The 14,096-nt window shown below is 46.6% G+C and overlaps 1 protein-coding gene across 1 annotated transcript; it reads right to left on the minus strand.

Annotated features, from left to right (window-relative positions):
• Positions 1 to 1,775: 1,775 nt before the first annotated feature.
• LOC138364631 (peptidyl-prolyl cis-trans isomerase-like) lies at positions 1,776 to 12,602 on the minus strand. The gene is made up of 2 exons (XM_069324587.1): positions 12,325 to 12,602; positions 1,776 to 12,208 (listed from the first exon to the last, which is right to left on the minus strand). The coding sequence occupies exons 1-2, from the start codon at positions 12,556 to 12,558 to the stop codon at positions 11,693 to 11,695; spliced, it is 750 nt and encodes a 249-aa protein (XP_069180688.1). The 5' UTR covers positions 12,559 to 12,602; the 3' UTR covers positions 1,776 to 11,692.
• Between the last annotated feature and the right edge of the window lie 1,494 nt (positions 12,603 to 14,096).

Raw genomic sequence — 14,096 nt, forward strand, 5'->3', positions numbered from 1 at the left:
CATGGACCAGTATGGTAATATAACAACACACCATGGACCAGTATGGTAATATCACAACACACCATGGACCAGTATGGTAATATCACAACACACCATGGACCAGTATGGTAATATCACAACACACTATGGACCAGTATGGTAATATCACAACACACCATGGACCAGTATGGTAATATCACAACACACCATGGACCAGTATGGTAATATCACAACACACCATGGACCAGTATGGTAATATAACAACACACTATGGACCAGTATGGTAATATCACACCACACCATGGACCAGTATGGTAATATCACAACACACTATGGACCAGGATGGTAATATCACAACACACCATGGACCAGTATGGTAATATAACAGCACACCATGGACCAGTATGGTAATATCACAACACACCATGGACCAGTATGGTAATATCACAACATACCATGGACCAGTATGGTAATATCACAACACACCATGGACCAGTATGGTAATATAACAACACACCATGGACCAGTATGGTAATATAACAACACACCATGGACCAGTATGGTAATATAACAACACACTATGGACCAGTATGGTAATATCACAACACACCATGGACCAGTATGGTAATACCACAACACACCATGGACCAGTATGGTAATATCACAACACACCATGGTCCAGTATGGTAATATCACAACACACCATGGACCAGTATGGTAATATCACAACACACCATGGACCAGCATGGTAATATCACAACACACCATGGACCAGTATGGTAATATCACAACACACCATGGTCCAGTATGGTAATATCACAACACACCATGGACCAGTATGGTAATATCACAACACCATGGACCAGTATGGTAATATCACAACATACCATGGACCAGTATGGTAATATCACAACACACCATGGACCAGTATGGTAATATAACAACACACCATGGTCCAGTATGGTAATATAACAACACACCATGGTCCAGTATGGTAATATCACAACACACCATGGACCAGTATGGTAATATAACAACACACCATGGACCAGTATGGTAATATAACAACACACCATGGTCCAGTATGGTAATATCACAACACACCATGGACCAGTATGGTAATATCACAACACACCATGGTCCAGTATGGTAATATCACAACACACTATGGACCAGTATGGTAATATCACAACACACCATGGACCAGTATGGTAATATCACAACACACCATGGACCAGTATGGTAATATCACAACACACCATGGACCAGTATGGTAATATCACAACACACCATGGTCCAGTATGGTAATATAACAACACACCATGGACCAGTATGGTAATATCACAACACACCATGGTCCAGTATGTTAATATAACAACACACCATGGACCAGTATGGTAATATCACAACACACCATGGTCCAGTATGGTAATATCACAACACACCATGGACCAGTATGGTAATATCACAACACACCATGGACCAGTATGGTAATATCACAACACACCATGGACCAGTATGGTAATATAACAACACACCATGGACCAGTATGGTAATATCACAACACACCATGGTCCAGTATGGTAATATCACAACACACCATGGACCAGTATGGTAATATCACAACACACCATGGACCAGTATGGTAATATCACAACACACCATGGACCAGTATGACAACATTCAGTGGAAACTGTTAACAAACAGTTACAAAACATAATTACCATAACTATTACAATTAACATAATTATTAGTAGTGACATTGTCAGACCACGAAGGAAGAATTGAAACAGGAATTTCCTTAAGTACTTTCGTATTTAATAATACATCTTCAGAAGGGTGAGTTACATGTACATAGATTTGGACATATATAGGCAGGAGAGAGGTGAAGTGAAGTGAGGTACAATGATAAACGTATGACTGGGAATGGGTGGATGTAAATAGGGGGCTGTATCCTATGGGCCAATAGGCCCATAGGATACACTGGGCCAATAGGCCCATTGTATGGGCCAATAGGCCCATACATTGATATTAATAAAATAGTGGATATTAACATGGTATTAGTGAGACAAATGTGTATCAATGATCCTACTAAAAACGCCCTTTAACTGATCAATGAAAAATGGATCTAAAGTATACAAACCACTGCTAATGTTCAAGTTACATAATTTTGTAATCTGTATTAAAGCAGATTCAGTTATGTTCCTACTGAAAGTGCTTTTACAATTCGTTAATGAAGAAGCCATCTCCCAATCAATTTGGTGGGAATTTTCTGACAAATGAACAAACAACGCATTAGACAATTGGCCATGTCTTACAGAGTATTTATGTTGCGACATTCTACATTTCAAATCTTAAGATGTTTGCCAATATAGAACCTATTATAATCTTTACAAGGTATTTTATATATGATACAATTATCACTATGAGGACTGTTTCTAGCTAATAGTTTTCTAACAGTATTTTCGTAATTAAACAATACATGTATATCAAAAAGTTTCAAGGCCTTGACAATATTTTCAAACCCAGAAAAATATGGTAAACACAACACATTCTTTGGGCGAATTTTCTCACTGCATACATTATTATAATATGTACGACGTGCTTTGCTACGGCAAACTTCCAAAAAACTCAGTGGATAACAAAGCTTGAGACCAATAGAATCAATATTCTTAAACTCTTCATCAAAGAATTCTGGACTAACAACCCGAAGAGCTCTTGAGATACATAGAGGAAAAAATAGATTTTTTCACATTGTATCTGTCCTGAGAAATAATGAATAAGATAAATTATTCGTAGACTTCCTGTAAAAACTAAACTTTAGTGAACAATCTTCCCTATGAATAAGTATATCTAAGAATGGCAAACATTTACCAATTTCAGTCTCCATAGTCAATTTTCTAGAGGTGACTTGATCATTAAGTTTAGCTACAAATTCGTCTGTGTTTACATCTGTAGGCCATATACACAAAATATCATCAACATATCTAAACCATGGAATGATTCCAGGGGTAATTATTGAAACAAATTTTTCATCATGAGTAAATTTTCGTGATTTAAACACATAATTATTAGTAGTGTTTAGCAGTAATATTATTTACAGACTAACAAGCACCGACCAATTTACAACTGTAGAGTAACACTATGGATAATGAAATAATATATATTATATTACATTGTTATATTCTGGTGTAAAATATATACATGGCAGCTTATCCACAGCTAAGTTTTGTTACTTAGCTTAGTGTTTGACCCCATGTGTGGGACCTGAGTGATAGTGAGGAGATGGTGATGTACAAGTGATGGTGATATAGCAGTGATAGTGAGGTGAAGGTGATATACCAGTGATGGTGATATAGCAGTGATAGTGAGGTGAAGGTGATATACCAGTGATGGTGATATAGCAGTGATGGTGAGGTGAAGGTGATATACCAGTGATGGTGATATAGCAAGTGATAGTGAGGTGAAGGTGATATACCAGTGATGGTGATATAGCAGTGATAGTGAGGTGAAGGTGATATACCAGTGATGGTGAGGTGAAGGTGATATACCAGTGATGGTGATATAGCAGTGATAGTGAGGTGATGGTGATATAGCAGTGATGGTGATATAGCAGTGATAGTGAGGTGAAGGTGATATACCAGTGATGGTGATATAGCAGTGATGGTGAGGTGAAGGTGATATACCAGCGATGGTGATATAGCAGTGATAGTGAAGGTGATATACCAGTGATGGTGATATAGCAGTGATAGTGAAGTGAAGGTGATATACCAGTGGTGGTGATATAGCAAGTGATAGTGAGGTGATGGTGATATGGCAAGTGATGGTGATATATTAGTGATAGTGAGGTGATGGTGATATAGCAGTGATAGTGAGGTGATGGTGATATAGCAGTGATAGAGAGGTGATGTTGATATATTAGTGATAGTGAGGTGATGGTGATATATTAGTGATAGTGAGGTGATGGTGATAGTAAGGTAATATATTAGTGATAGTGAGGTGATGGTGATATAGCAGTGATAGTGAGGTGATGTGATATATCAGTGATAGTGATATATTAGTGAGAGTGCAGTGGTGATATAGCAGTGATAGTGAGGTGATGGTGATATAGCAGTGATAGTGAGGTGAAGGAAATATAGCAGTGATGGTGCAGTAGTGGTGATGTAGCAATGATAGTGATATATTAGTGAAAGTAAGGAGGAAATATATCAGTGTGAGGTGATAAAGCAGTGAAAGTGAGATGATGTTGGTGAAGCAGTGAAAGTGATAGTGAGCTGTTGGTGATATAACAGTGACAACAGCTGTCATATAGTGACACCAACAATCAGTTACTCAACATGGTCAGTACATTATCCCAGGTGTGGGACCTGAGGTGATGGTGATATAGATGTTATAGTGAGGTGATAGTGATATAGCAATGATAGGTGACAGTACTGTGAGAGGGCAAATGATGGTGATACAGCAGTGATAGTCACGTATGATAGTTAAACACCAAAGATAGTGAAGTTATGGTAATATAGTGATAAAGGTTGTACTTGAATTACATTGGCATCAAACCCACGGTCCATAGTGATGCAGGAGTGATGGTGATGGGTTATGGTACAGTGAACTAGAGTGGCAGCACAACACCACAGTAGTGATGGTACAGTGAACTAGAGTGGCAGCACAACACCACAGTAGTGATGGTGATGGTACAGTGAACTAGAGTGGCAGCACAACACCACAGTAGTGATGGTACAGTGAACTAGAGTAGCGGAACAACACCAAAGTAGTGATGGTACAGTGAACTAGAGTGGCAGCACAACACCGCTGTAGTGATGGTGTTGGTACAGTGAACTAGAGTGGCAGCACAACACCACAGTAGTGATGGTGATGGTACAGTGAACTAGAGTGGCAGCACAACACCACAGTAGTGATGGTGATGGTACAGTGAACTAGAGTGGCAGCACAACACCACAGTAGTGATGGTGGTGGTACAGTGAACTAGAGTGGCAGCACAACACCACAGTAGTGATGGTGGTGGTACAGTGAACTAGAGTGGCAGCACAACACCACAGCAGTGATGGTGATGGTACAGTGAACTATAGTGGCAGCACAACACCACAGTAGTGATGGTGGTGGTACAGTGAACCAGAGTGGCAGCACAACACCACAGTAGTGGTGATGGTACAGTGAACTAGAGTGGCAGCACAACACCACAGTAGTGATGGTGATGGTACAGTGAACTAGAGTGGCAGCACAACACCGCAGTAGTGATGGTGATGGCACAGTGATCTAGAGTGGCAGCACAACACCACAGTAGTGGTGGTACAGTGAACTAGAGTGGCAGCACAACACCACAGTAGTAGTGATGGTGGTACAGTGAACTAGATTGGCAGCACAACACCACAGTAGTGATGGTGGTGGTACAGTGAACTAGAGTGGCAGCACAACACCACAGTAGTGATGGTGGTGGTACAGTGAATTAGAGTGGCAGCACAACACCACAGTAGTGATGGTACAGTGAAGTAGAGTGGCAGCACAACACCACAGTAGTGATAATACAGTGAACTAGAGTGGCAGCACAACACCACAGTAGTGATGGTGGTGGTACAGTGAACTAGAGTGGCAGCACAACACCACAGTAGTGATGGTGGTGGTACAGTGAACTAGAGTGGCAGCACAACACCACAGTAGTGATGGTGGTGGTACAGTGAACTAGAGTGACAGCACAACACCACAGTAGTGATGGTGATGGTACAGTGAACTAGAGTGGCAGCACAACACCACAGTAGTGATGGTGGTGGTACAGTGAACTAGAGTGGCAGCACAACACCACAGTAGTGATGGTACAGTGAACTAGAGTGGCAGCACAACACCACAGTAGTGATGGTACAGTGAACTAGAGTGGCAGCACAACACCACAGTAGTGATGGTACAGTGAACTAGAGTGGCAGCACAACACCACAGTAGTGATGGTACAGTGAACTAGAGTGGCAGCACAACACCACAGTAGTGATGGTACAGTGAACTAGAGTGGCAGCACAACACCACAGTAGTGATGGTGGTGGTACAGTGAACTAGAGTGGCAGCACAACACCACAGTAGTGATGGTGATGGTACAGTGAACTAGAGTGGCAGCACAACACCACAGTAGTGATGGTGGTGGTACAGTGAACTAGAGTGGCAGCACAACACCACAGTAGTGATGGTGGTGGTACAGTGAACTAGAGTGGCAGCACAACACCACAGTAGTGATGGTGATGGTACAGTGAACTAGAGTGGCAGCACAACACCACAGTAGTGATGGTGGTGGTACAGTGAACCAGAGTGGCAGCACAACACCACAGTAGTGATGGTGGTGGTACAGTGAACTAGAGTGGCAGCACAACACCACAGTAGTGATGGTACAGTGAACTAGAGTGGCAGCACAACACCACAGTAGTGATGGTGGTGGTACAGTGAACGAGAGTGGCAGCACAACACCACAGTAGTGATGGTACAGTGAACTAGAGTGGCAGCACAACACCACAGTAGTGATGGTACAGTGAACTAGAGTGGCAGCACAACACCACAGTAGTGATGGTGATGGTACAGTGAACTATAGTGGTAGCACAACACCACACTAGTGATGGTGATGGTACAGTGAACTATAGTGGCAGCACACCACTGTAGTGATGGTGATGGTACAGTGAACCAGAGTGGCAGCACAACACCACAGTAGTGATGGTACAGTGAACTAGAGTGGCAGCACAACACCACAGTAGTGATGGTGATGGTACAGTGAACTAGAGTGGCAGCACAACACCACAGTAGTGATGGTGATGGTACAGTGAACTATAGTGGCAGCACAACACCACAGTAGTGATGGTGGTGGTACAGTGAACTAGAGTGGCAGCACAACACCGCAGTAGTGATGGTGATGGCACAGTGATCTAGAGTGGCAGCACAACACCGCAGTAGTGATGGTGATGGCACAGTGATCTAGAGTGGCAGCACAACACCACAGTAGTGGTGGTACAGTGAACTAGAGTGGCAGCACAACACCACAGTAGTAGTGATGGTGGTACAGTGAACTAGATTGGCAGCACAACACCACAGTAGGGATGGTGGTGGTACAGTGAACTAGAGTGGCAGCACAACACCACAGTAGTGATGGTGGTGGTACAGTGAATTAGAGTGGCAGCACAACACCACAGTAGTGATGGTACATTGAAGTAGAGTGGCAGCACAACACCACAGTAGTGATAATACAGTGAACTAGAGTGGCAGCACAACACCACAGTAGTGATGGTGGTGGTACAGTGAACTAGAGTGGCAGCACAACACCACAGTAGTGATGGTGGTGGTACAGTGAACTAGAGTGGCAGCACAACACCACAGTAGTGATGGTGGTGGTACAGTGAACTAGAGTGACAGCACAACACCACAGTAGTGATGGTGATGGTACAGTGAACTAGAGTGGCAGCACAACACCACAGTAGTGATGGTGGTGGTACAGTGAACTAGAGTGGCAGCACAACACCACAGTAGTGATGGTACAGTGAACTAGAGTGGCAGCACAACACCACAGTAGTGATGGTACAGTGAACTAGAGTGGCAGCACAACACCACAGTAGTGATGGTACAGTGAACTAGAGTGGCAGCACAACACCACAGTAGTGATGGTACAGTGAACTAGAGTGGCAGCACAACACCACAGTAGTGATGGTACAGTGAACTAGAGTGGCAGCACAACACCACAGTAGTGATGGTGGTGGTACAGTGAACTAGAGTGGCAGCACAACACCACAGTAGTGATGGTGATGGTACAGTGAACTAGAGTGGCAGCACAACACCACAGTAGTGATGGTGGTGGTACAGTGAACTAGAGTGGCAGCACAACACCACAGTAGTGATGGTGGTGGTACAGTGAACTAGAGTGGCAGCACAACACCACAGTAGTGATGGTGATGGTACAGTGAACTAGAGTGGCAGCACAACACCACAGTAGTGATGGTGGTGGTACAGTGAACCAGAGTGGCAGCACAACACCACAGTAGTGATGGTGGTGGTACAGTGAACTAGAGTGGCAGCACAACACCACAGTAGTGATGGTACAGTGAACTAGAGTGGCAGCACAACACCACAGTAGTGATGGTACAGTGAACTAGAGTGGCAGCACAACACCACAGTAGTGATGGTGATGGTACAGTGAACTATAGTGGTAGCACAACACCACACTAGTGATGGTGATGGTACAGTGAACTATAGTGGCAGCACACCACTGTAGTGATGGTGATGGTACAGTGAACCAGAGTGGCAGCACAACACCACAGTAGTGATGGTACAGTGAACTAGAGTGGCAGCACAACACCACAGTAGTGATGGTGATGGTACAGTGAACTAGAGTGGCAGCACAACACCACAGTAGTGATGGTGATGGTACAGTGAACTATAGTGGCAGCACAACACCACAGTAGTGATGGTGGTGGTACAGTGAACTAGAGTGGCAGCACAACACCACAGTAGTGATGGTACAGTGAACTAGAGTGGCAGCACAACACCACAGTAGTGATGGTGATGGTACAGTGAACTATAGTGGTAGCACAACACCACACTAGTGATGGTGATGGTACAGTGAACTATAGTGGCAGCACACCACTGTAGTGATGGTGATGGTACAGTGAACCAGAGTGGCAGCACAACACCACAGTAGTGATGGTACAGTGAACTAGAGTGGCAGCACAACACCACAGTAGTGATGGTGATGGTACAGTGAACTAGAGTGGCAGCACAACACCACAGTAGTGATGGTGATGGTACAGTGAACTATAGTGGCAGCACAACACCACAGTAGTGATGGTGGTGGTACAGTGAACTAGAGTGGCAGCACAACACCACAGTAGTGATGGTACAGTGAACTAGAGTGGCAGCACAACACCACAGTAGTGATGGTGATGGTACAGTGAACTAGAGTGGCAGCACAACACCACAGTAGTGATGGTGATGGTACAGTGAACTAGAGTGGCAGCACAACACCACAGTAGTGATGGTGATGGTACAGTGAACTAGAGTGGCAGCACAACACCACAGTAGTGATGGTGGTGGTACAGTGAACTAGAGTGGCAGCACAACACCACAGTAGTGATGGTGGTGGTACAGTGAACTAGAGTGGCAGCACAACACCACAGTAGTGATGGTACAGTGAACTAGAGTGGCAGCACAACACCACAGTAGTGATGGTGGTGGTACAGTGAACGAGAGTGGCAGCACAACACCACAGTAGTGATGGTACAGTGAACTAGAGTGGCAGCACAACACCACAGTAGTGATGGTGATGGTACAGTGAACTAGAGTGGCAGCACAACACCACAGTAGTGATGGTACAGTGAACTAGAGTGGCAGCACAACACCACAGTAGTGATGGTACAGTGAACTAGAGTGGCAGCACAACACCACAGTAGTGATGGTGATGGTACAGTGAACTAGAGTGGCAGCACAACACCACAGTAGTGATGGTACAGTGAACTAGAGTGGCAGCACAACACCACAGTAGTGATGGTGATGGTACAGTGAACTAGAGTGGCAGCACAACACCACAGTAGTGATGGTACAGTGACCTAGAGTGGCAGCACAACACCACAGTAGTGATGGTGATGGTACAGTGAACTAGAGTGGCAGCACAACACCACAGTAGTGATGGTGATGGTACAGTGAACTATAGTGGCAGCACAACACCACAGTAGTGATGGTGGTGGTACAGTGAACTAGAGTGGCAGCACAACACCACAGTAGTGATGGTGGTGGTATAGTGAACTAGAGTGGCAGCACAACACCACAGTAGTGATGGTGATGGTACAGTGAACTAGAGTGGCAGCACAACACCACAGTAGTGATGGTGATGGTACAGTGAACTAGAGTGGCAGCACAACACCACAGTAGTGATGGTGATGGTACAGTGAACTATAGTGGCAGCACAACACCACAGTAGTGATGGTGGTGGTACAGTGAACTAGAGTGGCAGCACAACACTACAGTAGTGATGATGGTACAGTGAACTAGAGTGGCAGCACAACACCACAGTAGTGATGGTGATGGTACAGTGAACTAGAGTGGCAGCACAACACCACAGTAGTGATGGTGGTGGTACAGTGAACTAGAGTGGCAGCACAACACCACAGTAGTGATGGTGGTGGTACAGTGAACTATAGTGGCAGCACAACACCACAGTAGTGATGGTGGTGGTACAGTGAACTAGAGTGGCAGCACAACACCACAGTAGTGATGGTGGTGGTACAGTGAACTATAGTAGCAGCACAACACCACAGTAGTGATGGTGGTGGTACAGTGAACTAGAGTGGCAGCACAACACCACAGTAGTGATGGTACAGTGAACTAGAGTGGCAGCACAACACCACAGTAGTGATGGTGATGGTACAGTGAACTAGAGTGGCAGCACAACACCACAGTAGTGATGGTACAGTGAACTAGAGTGGCAGCACAACACCACAGTAGTGATGGTGATGGTACAGTGAACTAGAGTGGCAGCACAACACCACAGTAGTGATGGTACAGTGACCTAGAGTGGCAGCACAACACCACAGTAGTGATGGTGATGGTACAGTGAACTAGAGTGGCAGCACAACACCACAGTAGTGATGGCGATGGTACAGTGAACTATAGTGGCAGCACAACACCACAGTAGTGATGGTGGTGGTACAGTGAACTAGAGTGGCAGCACAACACCACAGTAGTGATGGTGGTGGTATAGTGAACTAGAGTGGCAGCACAACACCACAGTAGTGATGGTGATGGTACAGTGAACTAGAGTGGCAGTACAACACCACAGTAGTGATGGTGATGGTACAGTGAACTAGAGTGGCAGCACAACACCACAGTAGTGATGGTGATGGTACAGTGAACTATAGTGGCAGCACAACACCACAGTAGTGATGGTGGTGGTACAGTGAACTAGAGTGGCAGCACAACACTACAGTAGTGATGATGGTACAGTGAACTAGAGTGGCAGCACAACACCACAGTAGTGATGGTGATGGTACAGTGAACTAGAGTGGCAGCACAACACCACAGTAGTGATGGTGGTGGTACAGTGAACTAGAGTGGCAGCACAACACCACAGTAGTGATGGTGGTGGTACAGTGAACTATAGTGGCAGCACAACACCACAGTAGTGATGGTGGTGGTACAGTGAACTAGAGTGGCAGCACAACACCACAGTAGTGATGGTGGTGGTACAGTGAACTATAGTGGCAGCACAACACCACAGTAGTGATGGTGGTGGTACAGTGAACTAGAGTGGCAGCACAACACCACAGTAGTGATGGTGATGGTACAGTGAACTAGAGTGGCAGCACAACACCACAGTAGTGATGGTGATGGTACAGTGAACTAGAGTGGCAGCACAACACCACAGTAGTGATGGTGATGGTACAGTGAACTATAGTGGCAGCACAACACCACAGTAGTGATGGTGGTGGTACAGTGAACTAGAGTGGCAGCACAACACCACAGTAGTGATGGTGGTGGTACAGTGAACTAGAGTGGCAGCACAACACCACAGTAGTGATGGTGGTGGTACAGTGAACTATAGTGGCAGCACAACACCACAGTAGTGATGGTGGTGGTACAGTGAACTAGAGTGGCAGCACAACACCACAGTAGTGATGGTGATGGTACAGTGAACTATAGTGGCAGCACAACACCACAGTAGTGATGGTGGTGGTACAGTGAACTAGAGTGGCAGCACAACACCACAGTCTACCACAGTCACCTCCGTAATGTCACTGTGGTTGACTGCTGCCCTCACCACATCCAGGCCGCTCACCACATCACCGAAGACACATGACCACTGGTGACCATCCTGGCGGTCCCTGGTGGCGATGGCGAACTGGGCACTCGTGGGACCCCCCAGCCACCAGTACCCGCACCACACAGCTCCTGCCTGGCCTGACTGCCGGTACTGCCCCTGGAGGTCAGGCAACAGTGAGGCTCCTCCCTTACCATCATTACTCTCGTAGTCTCCGCCCACCACACGCTCACCCGGCTGACCCTTGTCCAACACCTCCAACAGTTTAGTGTTGCGGAAGGTGTGGCCCCGCTGGCCCGTACACAACAACACAAACTGTCTGGCCAGCGGAGTGTCAGGGGTCAGCCGGATGGTGACCCGCCCTCTTGTTGACCCCGCCCACCCGAGGTCAAGGAACGCCAGGGTGCAGGAGGGGTCCAGCACGCCCACAACATCACTCTCCTGCACAAGATGATATAAATCATGCTGGTAACTGTATAACAAAATGTTATCATATTAGTTATCACAACTCAGTAAGTCAGTAATGTCAGTAAGACTAGTGGGTGTAATAAAGTAACCTGGAGGGTGTGGGCGTGGGCGGGCGTGGGCTGACGCAGGAGTGGGTGGAGGTACAGCTGTCCGTCTTGTAGAGTTATCCTGGCGGAGCGGCGGCCATCTTGGTCTTCCTGGACGGCCACCACCCGGCCAGCCTCCACCAGGCTCTTGACGGCCACCACCCGGCCAGCCTCCACCAGGCTCTTGACGGCCACCACCCGGCCAGCCTCCACCAGGCTCTTGACGGGCTCCCTCATCCCGCGGAGGTCCTCAACCTGTGGACAGTGTCAGCCCCATTATCACCTGAGGTCAGTGTCAGCCCTATTATCACCTGTGGTCAGTGTCAGCCCCATTATCACCTGTAGACAGTGTCAGCCCCATTATCCCCTGTGGACAGTGTCAGCCCCATTAACACTTGTGGAGTGTCAGGCCCATTATCACCTGTGGATAGTGTCAGCCCCATTATCACCTGTGGACAGTGTCAGGCCCATTATCACCTGTGGACAGTGTCAGCCCCATTATCACCTGTGGACAGTGTCAGCCCCATTATCACCTGCGGACATTGTCAGGCCCATTATCACCTGTAGACAGTGGCAGCACCATTATCACCTGTGGACAGTGTCAGGCCCATTATCACCTGTGGAGTGTCAGGCCCATTATCACCTGTGGACAGTGTCAGCCCCATTATCACCTGTGGAGTGTCAGGCCCATTATCACCTGCAGTGTCAGCCCCATTAACACCTGTGGTCAGTGTCAGCCCAATTATCACCTGTGGTCAGTGTCAGGTCCATTATCACCTGTTGTCAGTGTCAGACCCATTATCACCTGTGGACAGTGTGAGCCCCATTATCACTTGTGGAAAGTGTCAGCCCCATTATCACCTACAGACAGTGTCAGCCCCATTATCACCTGTGGACAGTGTCAGTCCCATTATCACCTGCAGACAGTGTCAGCCCCATTATCACCTGCGGACAGTGTCAGCCTCATTATCACCTGTGTTCAGTGTCAGCCGCATTATCACCTATGGACAGTGTCAGGCCCATTACCACCTGTAGACAGTGTCAGCACCATTAACACCTGTGGACAGTGTCAGCCCCATTATCACCTGTGGACAGGGTCAAGCCCATTACACCTGTGGACAGTGTCAGCACCATTATCACCTGTGGGCATTGTCAGCTCCATTATCACCTGTGGTCAGTGTCAGCTCTATTATCATCTGTGGTCAGTGTCAGGCCCATTATCACCTGTGGTGTCAACTCCATTATCACCTGTTGTCAGTGTTAGCCCCATTATCACCTGTGGTCAGTGTCAGCTCCATTTTCACATGTGGACTGTGAGAGCCCCATTATCACCTGTGGTCAGTGTCAGCCCCATTATCACCTGTGGTCAGTGTCAGCCCCTTTATCACCTGTGGACAGTGTCAGCACCATTATCACCTGTGGACAGTGTCAGCCCCATTATCACATGTGGACAGTGATAGCACCATTATCACCTGTGGACAGTGTCAGCCCCATTATCACCTGTGGTCAGTGTCAGCCCCATTATCACCTGTGGACACTGTCAGCACCATTATCACCTGTGGTGTCAACTCCATTATAACCTGTAGTCAGTGACAGCCCCATTATCATCTGTGGTCAGTGTAGCCCCATTATCATCTGTGGTCAGTGTCAGCCCCATTATCACCTGCGGACATTGTCAGCCACATTACGACCTGTGGACAGTGTCAGCCCCATTATCACCTGCGGACAGTGTCAGCACCATTATCACCTGTGGTCGGTGTCAGCCCCATTATCAC

This window comes from Procambarus clarkii, chromosome 14 (assembly GCF_040958095.1).
Source record: "Procambarus clarkii isolate CNS0578487 chromosome 14, FALCON_Pclarkii_2.0, whole genome shotgun sequence".
In the NCBI taxonomy this organism is placed as follows: domain Eukaryota; kingdom Metazoa; phylum Arthropoda; class Malacostraca; order Decapoda; family Cambaridae; genus Procambarus; species Procambarus clarkii.

Excerpts from the sequence above, each read along its gene's own strand:
- LOC138364631 (XM_069324587.1), bottom strand. The coding sequence starts at position 12,558 with ATGAGGGAGCCCGTCAAGAGCCTGGTGGAGGCTGGCCGGGTGGTGGCC. Across the intron at positions 12,209-12,324 it reads CCCACGCCCACACCCTCCAG|GAGAGTGATGTTGTGGGCGT; the intron begins GTTACTTTATTA and ends CATCTTGTGCAG.